General features: G+C 37.5%; 1 protein-coding gene across 9 annotated transcripts in view; it reads right to left on the reverse strand.

The window, feature by feature from the left end:
* Positions 1–1,042: 1,042 nt before the first annotated feature.
* The window catches only part of adcy2b (adenylate cyclase 2b (brain)), a 167,750-nt gene continuing 144,829 nt past the window's right edge, over positions 1,043–23,963 (reverse strand). For 5 of the 9 annotated variants that reach the window (XR_012394614.1, XR_012394612.1, XM_073930891.1 and 2 more), the window contains exons 19-25: positions 17,536–17,620; positions 14,978–15,136; positions 12,507–12,653; positions 7,753–7,860; positions 7,455–7,569; positions 1,604–1,728; positions 1,043–1,503 (exon numbers count right to left, since the gene is read on the reverse strand). Coding sequence is in view for 4 of the 9 variants with exons in the window: in XM_073930891.1 (XP_073786992.1) it covers positions 1,351–1,503; positions 1,604–1,728; positions 7,455–7,569; positions 7,753–7,860; positions 12,507–12,653; positions 14,978–15,136; positions 17,536–17,620 (892 nt within the window). In the remaining 5 variants the exon portion in view is untranslated. The remainder of the gene's footprint in view (positions 1,504–1,603; positions 1,729–7,454; positions 7,570–7,752; positions 7,861–12,506; positions 12,654–14,977; positions 15,137–17,535; positions 17,621–23,963) is intronic. The other 4 variants (XR_012394611.1, XR_002456106.3, XR_012394613.1 and 1 more) reach the window with 2 other exon arrangements.

Genomic DNA, 23,963 nt, shown 5'->3' on the forward strand with positions numbered 1-23,963 from the left:
TCAACAACAAAAATATTTAAACAAAATAGTTCATCTCTTTATTAAGAGACTCTTAACTCTTAACCTTGATAAACAAAATATTACAAATTGTGTGCAATGGTAAAGGTAGATCAACATCTGTAAGGTGTCAATAATAATGATACATTAAACCTCAAACTCTGTAAACCAAACTAATTATGATAATCAGATCTTAGCTTTGTGTAAAATAACTAACTGGCATTATTTAAATACATACTGCAACATTACTACATAATTGTAAAGTTGAATGACTATATTACGCACTATGCTAAAAAGTCTTTCACATCCTTACATGCTTTTTTATTTACAATCTCTTCACTGCTGCTTTACGGCACTCATTTTCACATGTGTTATTATGACCTGAAGTGGCAGGTGCTAGCTCATGGTTTCCTTCACCATTTTCAATGAGCTTTGCCCTCATGCTTGCCTGGCGTCTCTCGTAACTAGGCGACCATCAAACATTTTCTCAGAGGATGACTAACTGAGAAACCATTGCTGCTGCTCCGATGCAAGTTTATGGAGAAAAGTAAAAAGCACTGCAGTGTTTGGGTGCACAGTACTTGTCTCAGGTAATTAGTCTGCCGTTACTGAAATGTGAATATTCCATACAAAGTGTGAAGCAGATTGGTTAGTTCTACTTACATGAATCGCAGTGCACTTGGGGCATTCAGAAAAGCTCATAAGTTTTTCAACTAGGTGCGGCTAAAACCAGCTTGACCAGCCTGGTTTAAGCTGGACATAGCTGATGTTAGCTGGTCATCTCCCAGCCTGACCAGCTAAGACTAGACTGGAAATGGCTGGAAACCAGCCTGGAAATCGCCAAAACCCCTCTAAAACCAGCCTGGTCGACCAGCTAAAACCAGCCAACTAGCCTAGGCTGGTTTAAGCTGTTTTTTAAGTACGGTTAGAACAGTCAAAAATGTACATACAGCACCTTTAAAAACTAATTATATCCTGAACAGTTTGATTTCAATGCGAATGTTAGCGTTTCTTCTAAATCCCATAACAAATACAGACATACGAGTTGATGTTTGTATATAAATTTTAATGGATAACAAAATGATAGCATCAAAACATGGCCCCCTTTTCTAAGTGTCTTTATTTTACAAAAATCGTCATCAGCTGCTTTAAATTATGGATTGAGCGACACACAATGACACGTCTGGGTTACACAGAGCCTCTGAGCCGACCATTACTTTTAAAGCAATGCAGAGATAATCTACTTTATGTGCTGCGAACAGAACGCTGCAGAGCTCCACTACAACAGGCCAAAGTTATATTGAACTGTACATGTATTTATTCAATATCGTGTACGATGTGTGGGACTTGGGTTCAAGGCATTACATTCCCTTGTGATAAAGACTGCGTCATCTCGGTGTGGACGAAGAAGGTTCGCAGATCCCCCTTTCCCTTCACGTTGATGATCCCTCGACAGGAACACATGTAGCCCAATGTCTGTAAGATCCAATTTGTCTCCTCCGTGACCTGAGAGAGGAAGCATGCAAGACGTGATCCGATGAAAAAAACATTAATAATTCACCAGGCGTGCAACTGAGACTCTAAGTAGGTCAGAACAGCGATCTACCTGGATTTTCCCAAGCACCCCTGTGCTCTCCATCCTGCTGGCTACGTTTACAGTGTTCCCCCAGATATCGTATTGTGGTTTCTGTGCTCCGATTACCCCTGCAATTACTGGACCGTGGTTTATTCCTGTGTGCGAGAGGAAGGACGGAAATGTTTCAAATGTTTTGAATGTGTGGTAAAGGCTACCGTAACAGCCAACAATGACAGGTTGTGAAATGAGCCTTTTTAACTGGAACTATGTTTTGGTTATTAAACAGTCGACACTTCCAAAATAACGATGTCCATATGTTTTACTTTTGATATGGCTCACTGTGAAAAGTAAATAGTTGTACATGGAACATAATGAAAGACATTAAATGGAAATAGTGTACAAACATTAATAAGTTCACTGGCCTGTTAACCTTCAGCAGAAGTCAAAATCACACACAATCAATCTCTGTCTAAAAACAAGACATGTAGCACTCAGGATTTTTTTTTAATAAAAAAGGGCTTAAAAAGAGAAATTAAAGCTAAATAAACAGTAAAACAAGATTTTTCTGATTGGTCCATTGTTTTGTAATTGATGTTAATGAGTGGCACTGCCTGCAAACGTTGAAATTATTGATGAGTGGGAAGTTCTGATCATTTTAGATGATCGATTTATTTATTTATTTTTTGATTTTCTTTTTTTTCAGAATTTCATTCTGTTTGTGATAAATGTCATTAAAATGTTAAAACGAGTTGCATCTCAAACACAAGAAGCACAACAGCTGATCACACTACAAACAAGTCTTAACAGCATCAGTATAGATCTTTTTCTCAGAACGCGAAATTACCCATTATGCTTTGCGTGATGCGCAAGGAGAATGCTAGGAACTTCCGGACAGCAGCTGATGCGTTCAAACAATCACATTTGAACAGCTAAGAAACTATAAAAAATGCAATCAAATGGAGGGAAAACAGTGTGGCATTTTCTGCAGATTATGAAGCCTCGTCATCGCTAAAGTCAACATTTTCTTTCTTTCAAATATGTAACCAACCTAAACAAATGTAATTCACTATAATGTTTGACACACACACACGTAGCCTGTACTGTCCCACTGACACACTGATTTAAAAACTGTGACGAAGTGAAAATAAAGTGACATTTAAAAATAACACAAACACACAAACCGTGGTAAATACAACACACTAAATGAAACATAAACAGCTTGTGATTAGAATGAACAGCAAATCAGCCAGCAGATCATCAATAACAGACCTATTGGTCATTTTAGTAAATTGCATGACCTACATACCTGTTAAGTGTGTGTGTGTGTGTGTGTGTGTGTGTGTGTGTGTGTTGAAGAACTGCTGAGCTAACAGCTGACAGGCCTGGGAAACACACACACACACACACACACACACACACACACACACACACACACACACTGTATGTATTCCTGACGGCAGACACGTGAACTAGTAGAACGTTTTTGTCTCGCGTTTCAACCACATCTGACAGATAATAACAGCTTTAACATATTAACATACACCTTTTAAAGTTGTGTGTAACAAAAACACTCCGTAATCCATTAAAAACGCTATTAAAACACATTTTCGGAGCGCAAATTACCTATTGTAAACGCTGTAAACGGAAGTTCTAAACATTCTACCGAAAGACGCTAGTCGCTATGGCGCCCTCCATGCACCAGCCAAGAAAAAGGTCTATATTGACACTGAGAACTTCTCAGTGTCAGTATATTGTGTGCAAGGGGTATATGCACAGGTAGGGTTTTTCCCCTAACAATACACTTCCGGTAAAAGGTTGTTATGACTTTCTTCAATTCAATAATATTCCTCTTGCAGCATCAATGTTGTGATGTAATTAAAATATAATCAGTTAAATAGACTTAAGTATTCATTTAATTGTCTGAGTGTAAAACAAGCTAAAAAAAAAGTTGAAATGCTAGCAGTATCAGTTGCAGTAGGCTAGCACAGAAACTCTATTGAAAATACTGGGGTAAAATAAATGTTCATATTTTAAAGCAATGGCGTGGAACAATGGAGTTTAATGCAGTGATTCTTGTACATTCGAAGACCCACTTTATATCTATATATACATTATCCACTATATATCAATCAGGCAGTAAGGATCATTCATTTTTAGAGAAAACAGACTCTAAACGCTGCAATTTTAAACGACACAACAGTTCACCAGAAGCGTTTGATATAGGTAACTGAAAAATTTAAGTCCTTCTGTATATTCCCCATTCACGAGCACTGTGGACTGAGGTAACCCCGCATGATTTCCTGTTTGAAACATCTGAGGTATACATTCACAAGTAACCAAGTGCAACAAAGACAGCATTCTTATAAATGCGAGCAATATACTGACACTGAAGAGAAGAAACTTTAATAATGTTGTAAATCCATTTTGTTTGTTTTTTCACTGGCCTCTGTTAACATTGTATTAATATATTTTGTAGTACGCTGTAAAAAAATGCAGGGTTCTACGCAAATCCTTCATGTTGTGCCAAAACAGATTGATTAAGTTAACTTAATAATTTATGCAAATTTATGTGGTCTGAACATAAACACTTAAGTTGACCCAAAAACACAAAATATTCGTTTTTTCAACTCATTTTAAATAAGTAGTTTGAACAAACAGCAAAATTTATTTTTGAGTACTAAGAACTAAGATCAGACTAAAAAAATAAATAAGTAAATTAATAATAACAACAATGGCTGATCAAGTGTGGCAAGGTAGCTCCATGGTTAGTACTGTCACCTGACAGCAAGAAATTTGCTAGTCTGAGTTTTGGCTGAGCCAGTTGGCATTTCTGTGTGGAGTTTGGATGTTCTCACTCTGTTCGCGTGGGTTTCACCCCAACGTCCACAGACATGCAGCATAGGTGAACTGAATTAACTAAATTATCTGCAGTATATGAATGTGTGTGTGAATAAGAGAGCGTATGAGTGTTTCCCAGTACTGGGTTGCAGCTAGAAGGGCATTCGCTGCATAAAACATATGCTTAGTTGGCGATTCGTTCTGTTGTGGTGACCCCTGATAAACAAGGGACTTAACTGAAAGAAAATTAGGGAATTAATGAAAGGCTGATTGAATGGCTGATTCTACAGCAAACACTAAACCCAAGGGCGCAACTACACATTTGCTGAGGGGTCTGCAAGACTAGTGTTGATGCCCCACTGTTTTTTATTTCGACCCCTAACAGAGCTGACTTTCTGCAAGCCATTGACTTTGTCTCTAACTATTAAATTATATCTGTATGAAGTAATTTACTCGCTCATCCAGCTGTTTCTGAAATCATATTTGATTGCACGCTGCATGACAACATGTTCGTCTATTTTAACAGAAAATCCAGCTTGAGCTTAGAGGGGGGTAAAGACATTCCCCCCATTTTTAATAAAACTGAAAGAAGTATGTTAATATCTTCTTTAACCGTCAGACAGCTGTTCAACTCCAGTCTGTAAAACTCACTTTGAAATCTATTTCCCAACATAGCATGTAATGTTTTTGATTTGACTGAAAATTGCTAGATCGATATGAATTATTATTGGGTTTTTTTTATATGAAATTGGAACAAATACAGTTGAAGTCAGAATTATTAGCCCCCTTTTAATTGTTTTTCTTTTTTTTAATATTTACCAAAATGTTTAACAGAGCAAGGAAATGTTTACAGTATGTCTGATAATATTTTTTCTTCTGGAGAAAGTCTTATTTGTTTTATTTTGGCTAGAAAAAAATCAGTTTTAATTTTTAAAATAACATTTTAAGGTAAAAAATATTAGCCCCTTTAAGCTATATATTTTTTCACTAATTTACGGAACAAACCATCGTTATACAACAACTTGCCTAATTACCCTAACATGCCTAGTTACCTAATGAACCTAGTTAAGCCTTTAAATGTCACTTTATGCTGTATAGAAGTGTCTTGAAAAATATCTAATAAAATGTTATTTACTGTCATCATGGCAAAGATAAAATAAATCAGTTATCAGAAATGAGTTATTAAAACTATTATATTTAGAAATGTGTTGAAAAAAAATAGTCCCTCTGTTAAACAGAAACTGGGGAAAAAATAAACAGGGGGGCTAATAATTCTGACTTCAACTGTACACTCTATGTGCAATTCACTTCCAAAAAACTTTAAAAAAAAAATGATTCATTGAGATAATTCATGGAAAATATGCCATGCTTTAATGGAAGACTTCTGCCACCTGGTGGAAAATAAATATTTAAAAATTAAATGGATGTGATGTGAAATTATCATTAGATGTTTGCAGAAGATAACTCTCACTGGCTCATTTGTCTTTTACAAGCACAGAACTACCATGCTACGGAGACCCAGAAAGGACGGTGGGGGGAAAATAGGTGAAAGAAAAAAAAAACTGGGTGTGAAAAAACGAACAGCTTTGATGAATAGAAAGTGAATGCAGACATTTTTATATTAATTTCAACGTGCTTTAAATATTAAAAATATGGGAAGGTACTTAAACGGGATGATAGCTGGATAAAATGGCAAAATACGGGAGAATCCCAGTGTGAGGGTTGAGAAGTACAGCATGAAGTAAACAGGAAGTGTTTGTGGAACAACAGTTTTGCAAGGGAACGCAAAAGACCTTTGTGAGGGAATGCACAAACTTTAATATATATATATATATATATATATATATATTTCTACCACTTTTTTTCCACCCAATTTTTTTTCTTCCAACCATTTTTCTCCTACCCTCAAGTCCTCCCTCCGTGCTATTCTAACTAGGGCTGCACGATATATGCAATGTATGTATCCGCAATAGTCACATCACAGTATTAGGTAGTTTATTAAAGAATGAAAGACAAAGATTTTATTAATTCACTCATTTTCTTTGCGGCTTGGTCTCATTAATAATCAGGGATCGCCACAGCGGAATGAACCACCATAAAGATTTGATTAAACATACTTTTTAAAAAAATAATTAAACAATGATGACCTTGTTATGTTTGATTGTTCAATTTCTGTACATGAATATTGTTAGACTCTTTCATCTTTGCTTGGTTGTATTTATTTATGCTTGTAATGTATTATTATTTATGCCAATGCATTACGTAGAAAAAGAGTTGATCATCCCGATATATCAAAGTAAACGAAATTGTTTCAAAAAGAGCTATTCAGTTCATCTGGTGAAATTACATACATATCGCACTATATATATATATATATATATATATATATATATATATATATATATATATATATATATATATATATATATATATATATATATATATATATATATATAAATATATATATATATATATATATATATATCAATCAATGTCAGATTTTTCCTATATCTTGCTGCCCTAATTCTAACATTTAAAAATCCCTTTTTAAAAGACAAGCACAGTTTCAGTGAAATCAATGTCTCTTATTTTCTTTTACAAATCAAAAGCTTTTGATTATTCAGAAAATTTCATCATAGAATATTTTTACAAAAAAATTGTCTCCGATATACTGAAAAACACATTATTTTGCTCCTAACTGAACCAGACTGTTCAAACAGTCAGCTCTCAATTTCATTGGCTGCAAAATCAGAAGAGGCCAATCAATTTGTGCCATGTAGTAAACTGATTTAATACATTTTAAAAACAGTTTGCTTGTTTCTTTTTACATTTTACAGTGTTCCTCAAGATATGCTGTGCTTTCTGTGCTCTGATTTATCCAACAGTTACTGGCCATGATTTTTATGTTGTTGTTGTGGTGGTGAGAAACATCCCGAATATGTGATGAAGTCTGTACCACAGGCTGTTATGTATGAGCTCCAGCCAATTAACAAAGGCAAACAAAATGTTGCTGGGTGTGAACGTGCTGATGGGTCCTGCTTACCCACTCGCATCCTGAAGTCATTAAAGGAATGTTTGTTGATGACGTCAAGCTTCCCCACCAGAGCGAATGCAAACTCCACCATGGTCCCGATGTGCATGTACTGCCGGTCGTGATACTTCAGAATAAGAACAGGAAACTATCATTGTGCTGAATCTCAGTATTGGTTGGACTCCCGAGACTCTCAAGAGTAAAAACGTTTCAAGCATAGTTCAAGGAAAACAAGACATTTGCAATCAGTCCAGTGCAATGTTTACCAAAATAATATGTTAGGAACAAACTGGAGAGCTCAAATTTGTACCTGCGCGTACTCTAGTCCAGGGGTGACGTTCAGCCCTGTTGCAGCCATGTATGTGCTGCCAATAGTTTTGATCTTCTCCACACCACTGAATTTAGGCTTTGACAGCAGCTGTTGAGAACAGAATCATTTAGGAAGATTTTAAAGAGAAGAACAAGATACATGAATCATCACAACTTTTAGTGATTTAAAGGTTTTAAGGAAACCTCTAATTCATTGACATTTGTAGCCTACATTCTTTAAAATATATTCTTTTTGAGTTTAATAGAAGAAAGAAACTCAAATAGTTGTAGAACACTGGAAGGATTAGGGAAGTATGCTATTTTAAAAAGGGAACTATCACTTTAGGAATGTTTATAGACGCTTTTCACAAGGTGATGATGCAATAACTGGTCATCAGCTTCTTAAATCCTCTAAAGTATATAATATTTATACTTTCAATAACTTATGCTTAGCACCAGACAGAATATGTGGACATTTTTTAAGTAATCCTCAGATTTATGTGGAAGGATTTTGGATGTTCATTTTCCATTGGCTTAGTCCCTTTATTCATCAAGGGTTGCCACAGCGGAATGAAGCGCCAACTTATCCAGCATATGTTTTACACAGCAGATGCCCTTCCAGCTGCAACCCAGTACTAAGAAACACCCATACACACTCATTCACAAACATACACTATGGCCAATTAAGTTTTTTCAATTCACCTTTAGCGCACGTCTTTGGACTATGGGGAAACCAGAGCAAACATGGAGAGAACATGCAATCTCCACACATAAATGCCAGCTGACCCAGCTGGGACTCGAACAAGTGACCTTCTTGCTGTGAGGCGACAATGCTAACCACTGAGCCAACATGTCAGCTGATTTTGGAGTTTAACTAAAAACTTAATATATGAAGTAAAAAAAAAAAAGACCTTTTAAACTTTTTTGTTTGCAAATTCAACTAGATCCGCTTATTTGGTAAACAAAGCAAGTGTCTTATATATATATATATATATATATATATATATATATATATATATATATATATATATATATATATATATATATATATATATGTATATATATATATATATATATATATATATATATATATATATATATTTATATATATGTATATATATATATATATATATATATATATATATATATGTATATATATATATATATATATGTATATATATATATATATATGTATATATATATATATATATATATATATGTATATATATATATATATATATATATATATATATATATATATATATATATATATATATATATATATATATATATATATATATATATATATATATATATATATAGTGCGATATGTATGTAATTTCACCAGATGAACTGAATAGCTCTTTTTGAAACAATTTCATTTACTTTGATATATCGGGATGATCAACAAAGACAGAAAATATTACTTTACAAATGATATTGTAAATAAATCATATGAACAATTTCATATTAGTCAATATTAATACTGAAATTAATAAAAAAAATTGAAAAAGTTTATTTACAGACATTTAAATAGGTAAATAAGTAAATAAAAAAATGAATAATATGTATATATAATGTATTTCAATCCTTATCAAGCACATCTCAAACACCTAATTAATGTCTTTTGACAAACTAAAAACTACCAAGTAAGTATGTTGGAGCTGGTTGTTCATATTCTTGGTTGTGACGGACTATCAATGGTGTAAAGTAATGAATTGGAAACATTCAAATGACTGCAATTGACTAGTTTTTCCTCAAGAATTGTGCAGAAAGTGGTATTTTTTTTTTTAACTTTTACTAGAGTACATGTTCATTGCTTTATTGATAAATAACAGTGCTGTAGTCAAACTTATTTTTCACTTTTCTACGGTGATTGGCTAAGATAATCAGTCTTGTGATTCACATTCAATCAAATCATCTAAAAATGGAGCAAACATGTAGAGTGTGGAAGCATTTAGCATGTCACTGATAACAAGGTACAGGATGGATACGTATGATGACTGAAATCCTAAATGATCCTAAAAATCCTAAACAAACAATAACTAAATGCACTACAGAATGTTACGCTTTCAAAGACATGCACGCATTTGATGTATTCTATCAGTTCTGCATGAGCTTGGCTTGTTAGTCAGAGTTTAAAGCGCATAACCTAACTGTAAACATAGCACCACAGTTTGATTTTTGTCTCTTAGGTTACACAGATTTCACACAGATTTTTGAAAACGAACCCATTTTCTCCATTGGAGTATAACAGCGTAAACATAAACCGCTAGAAGTTTGCCACTTATTTTGATTTCATCAAGCATGTAATTGCATTAACCTGCTTTCTGATGGTTTATTGAAGTGTGGATGTGTGAAATGTGATAGGTATGTGTTCTTACTGTAGATTTAAGTGCACTCAGACAGAGCAAATTTTTGCAGGGAGAGAAGAGCACGTACACAGCAAACTCAGAGGCTTTCTCCACCCAAAGAATTATAAGAATGTGTTCTCATCTCATGCAGCAGACGCACGGCACTACAATCAAAATGCTGCATTTTGAGAGGATAATTTATGAGCCTCAATTCTCCTGCTGACATTATAGCTGTTAGTACTGCTGAAAACCTAAATTCGACTTTTTTTCTTAAAAAAATAAGTACAATTGAAATGTAGTTCATCCAAAAATGAAAAATGCCTCATAAATGTACTCTCCCTCATGTGGTTTTAAATATTTACAAGCTTCTTTCTTTTGTTAAACACAAATGAAGAATGCTGGTTGCTGGCACCTATTGACTTCCAGGGTAGTAACAAAAAATTCAATGGAAGTCAATGTGTGCCAGCATCTAGCAGTCTTCAAAACATTCTTCTTTGGTGTTCAACAGAATAAAGAAACTCAAATTTTGAATTTTGAGTTCAAAAAAGGTTTTGAACAAGTAAGGGTGAGCAAATGATCCCACAATCGTCATTGTTTGGTTGACTATCTCTTTAATGTTACAGGAAAATCAATAGTATTTTCTGCTATCCCCACAAGAGGTTGCAAGAGAGCAATAAGAAAAATAGAAAAATCAAACTTTGCATCTTTTGGGGCGAAGTAGTGGCGCAGTAGGTAGTGCTGTCACCTCACAGCAAGAAGGTCGCTGGTTCGATCCTCTGCTCAGTTGGCATTTCTGTGAGGAGTTTGCATGTTCTCTCTGCGTTTGCGTGGGTTTCCTCCGGGTGCTCTGGTTTCCCCCACAGTCCAAAGACATGCTGCACATGAATAGGGTAGGCTAAATTGTCCGTAGTGTATGAGTGTATGAGGGTGACAGGCCCAAACGACAGGCCGGCCGGAAGGTGTAAAAAAAAGTTGTTATCATATGGACAAGTCTAAATGGAGGACTTGTTCCAAAGAGTCAACCCCGCAACCATCAGGGACTAAGGCCAAAGAAGAAGAAGATCAAGCATCGCATCTTTTATTGAAATAAATTACCACTGTGCCGCAGATGCGACAATGACACACCACTGACTAGAATGACTTTAGGTCAGAAATGGGTCATTTCATCACCTCTTCGTACACTAAAAATTTCAATGCATTTAAATGTGCCTTTTTAAAATAAATTTGATAAATATTCAAAATGAGATTTTTTTCAAACAGCCCTAGCTGACATGTGCAATAACCTTCTCTGATTAACAAAGATAAATAACAAATAATATATTTAGAGTTAGACATGAAGAAAAAAACAATGTCACAACTGAGAAATACACTGAATTAATTAAACACCTAAACTGAGTTAATTAAACACTTATAGACACTGTTACGAATCATTTGACTTTAAAAGACCTATTGACATCTAGAGTTTTATGGATTAAATAAATTCACATGCAGTTCACAGCTTTTAAAATGAATCAAGAACATCAAAATACAACTGCAGTCACATTGGTTTAATTCATTGCTCATTATTTGATCCTTTATTAAAACCCATTCAATAATTAATGTTAATGAGCTTTCAATCTAACACTTTTTTTTGCTATTAAGGCATTACATAATTGCTCTTATCTCAAAAAGCCAGACTTTTGACTAGTCTGATCCACTTTTCAGCTCATTCTAGCCAAGAACCACCCACTGGAACTGGAAGAGACCGCCTAAGCATGTAAAGCAGCCACTGTTCATTTTGTTTTTATCTGGCATTTATAGGTGGATTTAGTGGAAGCTGATGATCCTGACTATTTTCTGATGCAGAATCAGTGCAGTGTGCATCAAGCGTTACTTTTTAGCACTGTAGTGTTATTTTTAGATCTTTTCTGGAAGATGCTGTTTAAAACTATCCAAAGTAAAGTAGGCGTGCATTGCATAAGACTGATTGTTTATTTGGCAGTTTACCAGTAATGTTTATAAGGCAGGGCTTAGGAAAGATTAGTTATCAAAGGTGGCATTTATATCTTCACACATTCTTAAAGCAACAGTTCACCCAAAAATGTAAATGTACTCACTATATGCTCACTCTCATGCATCTTTTGTTTAACACAAAAGTTAATATGAAGAATGTTAGTAGCTAAAAAGATGACAGTGCCTATTGACTTCCATTATATTTATTCCTCCCATGAAAGGCAATGGATACCACCAACTGCCTGCTTTCCAACATTCTTCAAAATGTCTCAGAGAAGAAAGCAATACATATAGGTTTGGAACAAGAGGTGTTAAGGTAAACGTAATTTCTCATTTCAGGGTGAACTATCCTATTAAATGTGGTATGTATGAAAGGAAAATCAAAATATTGATGTGTCTGTGATCGTACCTCATCAAAATCTGCTATAATCTCATTGAGGAGCCTGAGACACTCCAACCCCTCTTTATTAACATCAGATTCTGTGTAGAACTCCTTGAAGTCTGGGATAGACGCAAACATCACACACACTGTATCGTATGACTGATGGTAGAGGTCCTGTTAAAAGAGGGGGAAAAACAGCACACAACAATGCATTTCACATAATTCTAGACGTTTTTCATTGCATTGTATTTATTTTTATTTTCTGCAGGGATCAAAATTAGGACAACATTCAATTTCCAAAATCCAAACAGAAGTAAAATAACTTGTAAGAGATAATGTAAGAGATACATATAATCTAAAACATCATTTAACAAAATATGCTAAGAGGTAAGAATGATTCAGTATCACTAGATTTTAAGTGACAACTCATGCTATTAACAAACCATTAACTTAGGCTACTAGCTCAATAAACTGCAAATTAGCTGCTTAATAATAGTTAGTAAAGTGGAAATTGGGTTTAGGTTTTGGGTAAGATTTGGGATGTAGAATAAAATCTTACTTTATAACTACTAAAAACCTTCCTATTGCAATAATAGGCAGATAATAAGCTAGTAGTTAGCATGAATTGTGACTTAAAGTGTTACCAATTATTAATATGCTGATTTCTGCTCAAGAAATGAAACGCTTTAAGACATTTTAACGGATTTGTGTATGTTGAGCATCAGTTAAGACAACGTTAACATCTGTCAGGTTTAATTGTGTGGAAAACTGGATAATTCTGAGCTTTTGTCAGCTAATTTCATCTTTCGGGTTTAAAATCATTATTAGGGGTGGGATTAAAATCGATGACATAGCGCTGATCAGTCCAGTGATGATGGGTCAGTTTCTCATTATAATTCATAGCTGAGTTTTCTTATCCCATGAGAAGAATCTGCGTCTTAATTATTCATGAGAGCACGTGCTTTCCAAAGGCATATTTACATGATCTACGGGGTTTGTTGCATGTTTTTCCCGGCGATGCTGTCAGGGTTACTGATACAGCAAAGCTGTTGGTTTGCAGCAAGCATTTTTGTCATGAGAGCTGTATGAAAATTGAAGAATGGCGGTTGTGTCCGCCATATGTTAAAAATCTTCCAGATTACCAGCAGGATAAATGGTTAGAATAGATAGAGCAAGAGACCTGCTGCACAACTATCCACTGTGTCTGCATTCAGACCCGGCGATTGAGGTGGAGAGAAGTCCTCCTCATTTATACTGTTTATATAAACAGGGTTATCTTTATAATATATATATATATATATATATATATATATATATATATATATATATATATATATATATATAAATATATATATATACACACACACAATATATAATATATAACAAATTCAATTACTTGCTTTTTATTTCTTTGGATTTTACTTTATAAACTATAAAATCATGAGTCTTACAGTTTGTCTCATTTTGTGAGCCAACTGACAGTTGTTTGCTCCCCTCTTTTTCATCTGCTCTGCTCGCAGAGCTCCACACCCATAAAAGCATTTTTTGAAAAAATTCTGAGGTAGACCTAAATTAATATAAGGGGTTTTTATGACCCTTTACATTAATCAAAAGTTATGATAAAGACATTTATAATGTCACAAAACATTACTATTTTATATAAAAGCTAATTTTTTATTCATCAGAAAACTGCAAATATTCTATTCAGTTGTTTTTAACATAATAATTATCTTTTTTTAACCAGCAAATCAGCATTTTTTTAAATAATTATTTTTTCAGGGTTTTCACCTTTAATGGACAGGACAGTAGAGAGTATTGACAGGAAAGTGTCAATACACACACACACACACACACACACACACACATATATATACATACATACATACATACATACATACATACATACATACAGTTGAAATCAAAATTATTAAACCCCCTTTGATTTTTTTTTCTTTTTTTAAATATTTTCCAAATGATGTTTAACAGAGCAAGAAAATTTTCACAGTATTACTAATAATATTTTTTTCTTCTGGAGAGAGTCTTTTTTTGTTTAAATAATTAATAATAAAAAAAACATTTTAAGGTCAATATTAGTAGTCCCTTTAAGCTTTATTTCTTTCGATATTCAACAGAACAAACCATTGTTATACAATAGTTAGGCCTTTAAATGTCACTTTAAGCTGCATAGAAGTGTCTTTAAAATATCTAGTCAAATATTATTTACTGTCATCATGGCAAAGAGAAAATAAATCAGTTATTAGAAATGAGTTATTAAAACTATTATGTTTAGAAATGTGTTGAGAAAATCTTCTCTCCATTAAACAAAATTTGGGGAAAGAAACACACACAGGTGGGCTAATAATTCAGAAGGTTTAATATTTCTGACTTCAACTGTATATATATATATATATATATATATATATATATATATATATATATATATATATATTTACAGAAGCAGTTTTACTAGTGTTCTTAGACATTTGGACACCACTTACCTCATTCTTCCAGTTCCGGCCCAAGAAATGTTCGGCCACATGGGCAGGTAGAACGTTCTCCAAAAGCACCCGATTCAGGTTCTCCATGGTCTCGATCTCCTCACACTCTTTCTTAAACTTGTTCCTCCAGAGGAAGTCTAACCTACAGTAATATTCATTCTGTTACAAGAGGACACAGAGGTAAAGAGATGGTACACATCTGATCATTTGATGTGGCTTTCAAGATGACAAAGAAAGCAGAATCAAATGCACACAAGGACAGCTCATCTTATTTATTTATGATTTTTTCTTGCATAAAGGGGCCGCTATCATGAAAAATTGCACCAATTTTCTCTGAGTTGCAGCTTTGTGTTTCAGCAGGCATTCATCATGAAAAAAAGATTTCTCGAATCAGTGTAAATGGCACCTTGAAGGGCATTAAGTATGCGCTGATAGTCATTCTTTGCTTATTTTTTGTCTAGTTCATTTCAGTGGAGAAAAATCAGTCCTCGGCTTACCGATCACCTGATCAACCCAACTGCATTACTTATAAATGAATCCGCCTAACTGCACATTTCAAATACAGAGTTCATCAGACAGACCTATTATCTAGAGACAAACAGCCTCTCGTAACAGAATTAAAAGCACGCACTAGAAAAAAAAAATCAAGTCTGACCAACGGATGACCTGCAGAGATAGTGAAAAGGTTTCAAAGCAGACTCAATAGCATAACATTCTTTCTATATTGTCCTTTCAAAAAGAGCTATTTATTAAATGCTTTTAACAGGGAATGCTTTATGGTAATATACAGTTAGAAGCTGATGAGTGCTGATAAGAACCAAAGCTACGAAATGAAAGTAAATGAACGCTGTGGCAGAATTTAAAGGGATAGTTCATGCAAAACGTTAATTTGTTATTGATTTAATGATAAAATCACCTTTCTGTTTCTAAATTAAATGTAAAAAATTAAGTAAATTGTATAAACTCACATAAACAACATTACTTTTGCATTACCTAGAATTGATTTACTAGGGCAGCACAATATATTGTTTTGTTATCATTCCCAATAGTCACACCGTGAGTATACACAATGTTCAATCTGGATTATAATTTAGCATTTTGCAATTATTTTTTAAGGTCTGTTACTTTGTGAGAGGTTTAAATACATTCAGGCGTAAGAAATAGTACCGTTTGTAACTTTGATGAATTAATAATGATTATTTTGATTGAGTCATTTGTCAAAATAGGACTATGAAAACTATTATTTTATATTTTAATATTATTTAATTACTATATACCTTAATACAGAGTGACTTCTCTGAAAACAGTAAAACACTGTTTATTTAATTGGTATCTTTTCCTTTATTAAATTTATTTATGCTTGTAAATTGTTTCTTATAGGCACTTCCCTGCACAATCACCTCAATCAGTCTTAAATTATAAATTCTTTACAAACAGGTATTCAACAAATCTTGTGAAATTGTATTTCTATAACAATATATATCACAGAATAAAAAAATTACAATGTTGGATTTTTCCAATATCGTGCATCTGTAGATTTGACTTAATTTCATATATTTACTGTACATAAAAAAACTTGCTAGGGAAAAAATAAGTTAATTGTACTTACTTTTGTAGGTACTATCAAACTCCCATTGTTTTAACATTCAAGCATCTTTTATCATTTTTAAAATCAATCCCTTAAACCGATTAGTTAAAGAAAAATTATGTTACTTTACATAAAAGTTAAGCTCATTCTATCAGTAACTACACAATAACAATGCTACAATATTTCTAATGCAAATCAGTGAGACAAGCATAAACAATATTTGTTTTGCCTGGTAACTTTTGCTGCCAGAAACGTATGTATTAATGATAAACCCCCTCCTGTAAAAGGACAGCATTCTGTTATTAGAGAGACTTTGGATCTTCTAACATGTGTCCTTCACTACACAACAAATACTTTTGTTTGCATTTAGAGACTATATTTGGATAGACAAAATGTCTCTGTGCGTTATATTTTGAGATTAGAAATGGTATATTGTATGTCTTCAGGGGTATTCATTTATCTTCTTTTTCTACCGACTGTTTGTCCTGCCATACAGTTTTGCGTTCAGTACAATGACTATTATTATGTATATTTTTGTTTGTGTTGTTTTGTTGTATGTTAGGATTTCTTGCAGTTATTTTGTTGGCAAAAAAATAAAAAACATTGATGCTGTTTAATGGTGTAGACTGTTGGATTATGGATAAATTCTAAGGTGTAAAAAGAAAATCTATATCATTGTGAGAGGCTTATAATGTTAGAAATATGAAGTTTTTATTTGTGTCCAAAGCCTTATTATAATTCTTCCAAAAAATGTGTTATGTAAGCTGTTAAAATCGGAATTTCAGTGTTGAAATGAAAAGTTTGTACTGTATTTCATGTATGTTTTTTACCTTCAAGGTCTCCAAGTGAAAGTGAGTCTTACATTATTTTATCATATGTGAGTCTTATTATAAATGGTTCTTTGAGTTCTTTAGATAACATTCTCAAGATCAAAATGCAAACACATCCCCATTCAGACTGAAAGACTCACCTGCCTCGCCAGCACAAGCAAAGTGACGAAGAAAATGAACAATGAGATGGAGCCCATGGTTTTCAGATCTTTCAGAACACCCGGCCTGAGGCAGATAGACAAGAAAAATACAGTTAAAAAGTCAAGAAGACACAAAAGCGGAAATAATTATGTGTGTAGAGTAAGTTATGGAAGACACAGACTTTTTAGCAAAGCTATTGGTCCTAACCTTATTCAGATTCATGATAATATTATCAACTCAAGTTCATTAGACCAGGCCAGGACTGCATATTTGGAAAACTGCAAAAATGTGCCCAGTCATACATCCGGCTGTCAGGGTTCTGCCACTTTGGTCTTGAAAATTCTTGTTTTGGTGGCAGAGCTCTGACACTTCTCATGTCTGGTCCTGTTTCTGTCTCTGTGTGAGCGCGCGCCGTCGTGGGTGTACGTAGAGTGTGCGCGCTCCTGCTTGACGCGGCCGCCTCTTGTACTCGTGTTTGTGTTTTCGTCTGTCAGCAGCATGGTGTTTCATTCCCAGCGTCTCAGTCTTGTTGGTTTCGGTTTTGGTCGGTGCTGGGATGAAGCATGCATGCTGCATATGTGAGCGCATGGTGAGTGTTTTCATTCATCGTGTGCTCGTGTCTTGCGTCTTTTGTCAAAGCACATGGCTCGGTGTTTACATTGGTCACGTGCTTTTGTCGTGTGCTTCAGTGTTGTGTTATGTGAGCGCATGGCTTGTATTGTCTCTCTGTGTCATGCGCTCTCCCGTCTATTGTCTAGTCCCACCCTCCTTGTTAACCCATATTTAGTTAATTGTGTTCACCTGTGTTTCAATTTACTTTTTTGCTTTATAATCCCCCTCATGTTTTCAGTCCTTTGTCAGTTCGTCGTCAATATTACTCTGTCTTGTTGTCTCCAGTCCTGTTTTGTCCTGCCAGCCCTGTCAAGTTTGTTTTTGCCTTTTTAGAAATGTTTTCCCCTTCGGGGTAGTTTTGTTTTGCCTTTTATTTTTATTTGTAGTTTATAATAAATATTCCTTCATTTTTCTGCAATTGGGTCTGCACTCCTTTTTTTCCCTCACCGACCGTGACAGTACGAACTGACCAATATGAGGACCCAGCAGAAAGATGACTCCTTCCTCAGCCACATGCCACAGCTTCTCCGTCTGCATGCGCTGCGGCAACATGGCTCTGAGCTAAAGGAGTTTGCGGAGAGGTTCCGTATGGCAGCAGAGGGGCTTGGGTTCAATGACTGGGCTCTTTTGAATCTCCTGAACTTCGCTCTTGATAAACCCCTCTATCCTCTGCAGATACAGAGATTGGTGGGCTACTCGTACAAACAGTTTGTGGACCATATGGTTAATCAAGTTGCCCATGAATGTCGTCAGGAGAGAATCTGCTCTGTTCTTCCACCAACAGACCAACCTGAACCCAGCTCACTGCTGCCTCCCACAGAGAAGAGGAAACTGAGGAGGAGGAACAGGTCTTCCTCTATCATTACCCCTCTATTGGTGACGGAACCTGCTGCAGCCCACCCAGCTACAACCCTGGCTGCAGCATCACCCAGTGAAGCACCCGCAACAGACACTGCATCAGTCCTGCAGGCAACGGAGTATACTGCAGTGTCTGAAGAGGTGGCCAGCTTCCCGCCACCCAGACCAAGGAAGCGTCGGAGGAGAAAGGGCTCCTCCACCACAACGGCTCCAGCCCCTGAGCGCCCTCCAGTGTCGGCTCCAGCCCCTGAGCGCCCTCCAGTGTCGGCTCCAGCCCCTGAGCGCCCTCCAGTGTCGGCTCCAGCCCCTGAGCGCCCTCCAGTGTCGGCTCCAGCCCCTGAGCGCCCTCCAGTGTCGGCTCCAGCCCCTGAGCGCCCTCCAGTGTCGGCTCCAGCCCCTGAGCGCCCCTCAGTGCCGGTCCCAGTCCGGCTCCTTGCCCTGCCGGCACCACCCAGACGTCTTGCCCTGCCGGCCCCACCCAGACGTCTTGCCCTGCCGGCCCCACCCAGACGTCTTGCCCAGCCGGCACCAGCCCGGCTCCTTGCCCTGCCGGCGCCACCCAGACGTCTTGCCCAGCCGGCCCCAGCCCGGCTCCTTGCCCTGCCGGCGCCACCCAGACGTCTAGCCCTGCCGGCACCAGCCCGGCTCCTTGCCCTGCCGGCACCAGCCCGGCTCCTTGCCCTGCCGGCACCAGCCCGGCTCCTTGCCCTGCCGGCGCCACCCAGACGTCTTGCCCAGCCGGCCCCAGCCCGGCTCCTTGCCCTGCCGGCGCCACCCAGACGTCTCGCCCTGCCGGCGCCACCCAGACGTCTCGCCCTGCCGGCGCCACCCAGACGTCTCGCCCTGCCGGCGCCACCCAGACGTCTCGCCCTACCGGCGCCACCCAGACGTCTCGCCCAGCAGGCCCCAGCCCGGCTCCTTGCCCTGCCGGCGCCACCCAGACGTCTCGCCCTGCCGGCGCCACCCAGACGTCTCGCCCTGCCGGCGCCACCCAGACGTCTTGCCCTGCCGGCGCCACCCAGACGTCTCGCCCTGCCGGCGCCACCCAGACGTCTCGCCCAGCCGGCCCCAGCTCGGCTCCCTGCCCTGCCGGCGCCACCCAGACGTCTCGCCCTGCCGGTCCCAGCCCGGCGCCTTGCCCTGCCGGCTCCCCTCTGGTCTCCAGCCCTGCCGGCTCCCCTCTGGTCTCCAGCCCTGCCGGCTCCCCTCTGGTCTCCAGCCCTGCCGGCTCCCCACAGGCCTCCAGCCCAGCCGGCTCCCCACCAACCTCCTGCCTTGTCTCCCCTGATAGACTCTCCCTGGGTCGTCCCTCCTGCTCCTCCCTGGTGTTCCCTCCCTGCACCCTGGACGGACCCTCCGGCTCCACCCTGGCTCCCTGCCGGGGCCCCCGACCCACTGAATCCACCCTGGACTGTCCCTCCTGATCCTCCCTGGTCTTGCCCTCCCATCCCTCCCTTGTTTGTCTTGTTGGGTCTGGCTTGGTTCCCCTCCCTCCCTCCCTTCATGTCGTCTTGCCTGTTCACCTCCCTGTCTTGTGTCTGTTGATGTTGCCTGTTTTGTTGTCTTGTAGTGTTTCTTGTCTGTCTTGTACCTTGTTGGATGTTCCCTTTAGGGACGCCAGGTGGCCTCCCTTTTGGGGGGGGCTAGTGTCAGGGTTCTGCCACTTTGGTCTTGAAAATTCTTGTTTTGGTGGCAGAGCTCTGACACTTCTCATGTCTGGTCCTGTTTCTGTCTCTGTGTGAGCGCGCGCCGTCGTGGGTGTACGTAGAGTGTGCGCGCTCCTGCTTGACGCGGCCGCGCGCGCGCTCTGCGTCCCTCAGACGCGTGCGCTCTTGTACTCGTGTTTGTGTTTTCGTCTGTCAGCAGCATGGTGTTTCATTCCCAGTGTCTCAGTCTTGTTGGTTTCGGTTTTGGTCGGCGCTGGGATGAAGCATGCATGCTGCATATGTGAGCGCATGGTGAGTGTTTTCATTCATCGTGTGCTCGTGTCTTGCGTCTTTTGTCAAAGCACATGGCTCGGTGTTTACATTGGTCACGTGCTTTTGTCGTGTGCTTCAGTGTTGTGTTATGTGAGCGCATGGCTTGTATTGTCTCTCTGTGTCATGCGCTCTCCCGTCTATTGTCTAGTCCCACCCTCCTTGTTAACCCATATTTAGTTAATTGTGTTCACCTGTGTTTCAATTTACTTTTTTGCTTTATAATCCCCCTCATGTTTTCAGTCCTTTGTCAGTTCGTCGTCAATATTACTCTGTCTTGTTGTCTCCAGTCCTGTTTTGTCCTGCCAGCCCTGTCAAGTTTGTTTTTGCCTTTTTATTAATGTTTTCCCCTTCGGGGTAGTTTTGTTTTGCCTTTTATTTTTATTTGTAGTTTATAATAAATATTCCTTCATTTTTCTGCAATTGGGTCTGCACTCCTTTTTTTCCCTCACCGACCGTGACACCGGCTGCATTTTGTGTGTAAAATGAATGATATTAAGCGCTACGATGCAACTTTTGTTCCTTTTTTTACACTAACACTAACTGCTTACAGTATGTCTGTACAGACGACTTTTCAGTGAGATCAGTTTGCTCAGTAGCTCACCTTGTACAGCATCAAACTTGGGAAAGACTTCTCAAGAACATGTGCAGGAAGGACATGTAAATGGAATGTATGATGAGCAGATATTTGCAGTAATGTATTTGAAGTTGGCAGAAAAGTACACAGCACCCTCTGGTGAATTTACGAGAAATGGCACGTATAAGAAAACGTGGCCCAGTAACGTATTTGAAATTATCAAAAATGTACATGGCAGCCTTTAGTAAATTTGTAAAAACAAAAACTTCAAGCCAAAAACTAACTATCAACTGTTGTATATATATATATATATAATATGCTTATTATCCATCACTCCACTGTTTGGCCCTATCTTGCGACTGAAGACTGAATAATAGAAATAAGTAGGTTAGTGCAGGCTGTTTGTTAATCCATTTTCCATTTAGCAAGCTTCATGTTTAATAAAGTGCTAGCAAACTATTACAGCTCAGATCAAAGTCTTGTATTTAAATCTTTGTTGTGTGGAAAGTATCCATGTAATAAGCGGGATAATGTACGACCAGCTGGTTGTTTTCACAGAATAAAACCATTCAGTCTTATACAACAACCACCCGCCCTGCAGATAAGCTTTTTTCTGTGAGAATTACCGGCGGAATTATCTTTTACATATCTCTTCATTGAATGTTTTCAGCTATTTCACAGCTTACAACTGTCAGAAATAAACCAGGCTTTGAAGTATGTGAGAAACTAATCGTACACACAGGAGCTGCTTGAGAACAAAGACCTAGAAAAAAATGTCATAAAAATGCAAGATCTGAACAATGTCTATAAGTGTGGTAACAGTAGTATAAGCATATTAATTGACTCCCTTCTGTTCATTTACCTTAGGTGTGCATTATTATTATTATTATTAGTATTATTATTATTATCATCATCATTATTATTATTATTTATTTATTTATTTATTTTTATTCAATGACCTAGTGTTAGTTACTCCAAACTAAAAATTAGTTTTACTAAGGGTGTAAAACTTAGTAAATACTTTACGATTGTTTTACAATTAAAAAAATAGTAAGGAATATATAACTATTTAAAAAAATAAAAGAAAAAATATGTAGTGTAAAATTATCTATAAGATAGTATCAAATGACTTCTGTAAAATATATTTTAACAACTATATTTTGTTCATAAACATATACACTACCTGACAAAAGTCATGTTGTCTAATCAAAATTTTAGGAACAACAAATAACAACTTGGGGCGATGCAGTGGCGCAGTAGGTAGTGCTGTCACCTCACAGCAAGAAGGTCGCTGGTTCGAGCCTTGGCTGGGTCAATTGGCATTTCTGTGTTCTGTGTTATGAGTGTGAGTAATTGTGTATGGATGCTTTCCAGAGATGGGTTGCAGCTGGAAGGGCATCCGCTGCGTAAAAAATATGCTAGATAAGTTAGCAGTTCATTCCGCTGTGGCGACCCCAGATTGATAAAGGCACTAAGCCGAAAAGAAAATGAATGAATGAATGAATGAAATAACAACTTGACTTCTAGTTGATCTTTTGGTATCAGAAGTGGCTTATATGAAAGGCAAAGGCCTCTAGGCCTTTATTTTTAACTATTTAATTAGGACAGTAAGGTTTGACTTTGCTTAGACAAACGTTGTGTCACTTAACAAAAATAATGTACAGTATAAAATATAAAGTCACGGTGCAGTGGAAAATAATGAATATTGTGTATGACTCCTATGAGCTTGGAGGACTGCATCCATACATCTCTGCAACGACTCAAATAACTTATTAATAAAGTCATCTGGAATGGCAAAAAAAGCGTTCTTGCAGGACTCCCAGAGTTCATCAAGATTCTTTGGATTCATCTTCAGTGCCTCCTCCTCATCTTACCCCAAACATGCTCAATAATGTTCATGTCTGGTGATTGGGCTGGTCAATCCTGAAACATCTTGAACTTCTTTGCTTTCAGGAACTTTGATGTGGAGGTTAAAGTATGAGAAGGAGCGCAGAAGAAGTGCTATCCAGCTGTAGAATTTGCCCTCTCCTATGGTTTGTAATATAATGGGCAGCACACATGTCTTGATAATTCAGGCTGTTGATGTTCCAGATCTCTCGCACACTCACATACTAAATGTAACCCCTTCATAAAACTTAACTGATTTTCTGTGAGAATCTTGAGTCCATGCGGGTTCCAGTAGGTCTTCTGCAGTATTTGTGATGATTAAGATGCAGTTCAACAGATGATTCGTTGGAAAAATCTACCTTCTGCCATTTTTCCAAATGATTTGCTAGAGGTGTCACGGTTGATGATGCATGCGCTCTTTCTGTCATGTCACGTGGGATTGTTTTTTATTCTTTCATGTACTGCTGTTGTTTGTTGTGATCACATGACTTACTAACTAGGATCATCTGGTCTGTTT

The sequence above is a fragment of the Danio rerio genome, chromosome 19, assembly GCF_049306965.1.
Source record: "Danio rerio strain Tuebingen ecotype United States chromosome 19, GRCz12tu, whole genome shotgun sequence".
NCBI lineage: Eukaryota > Metazoa > Chordata > Actinopteri > Cypriniformes > Danionidae > Danio > Danio rerio.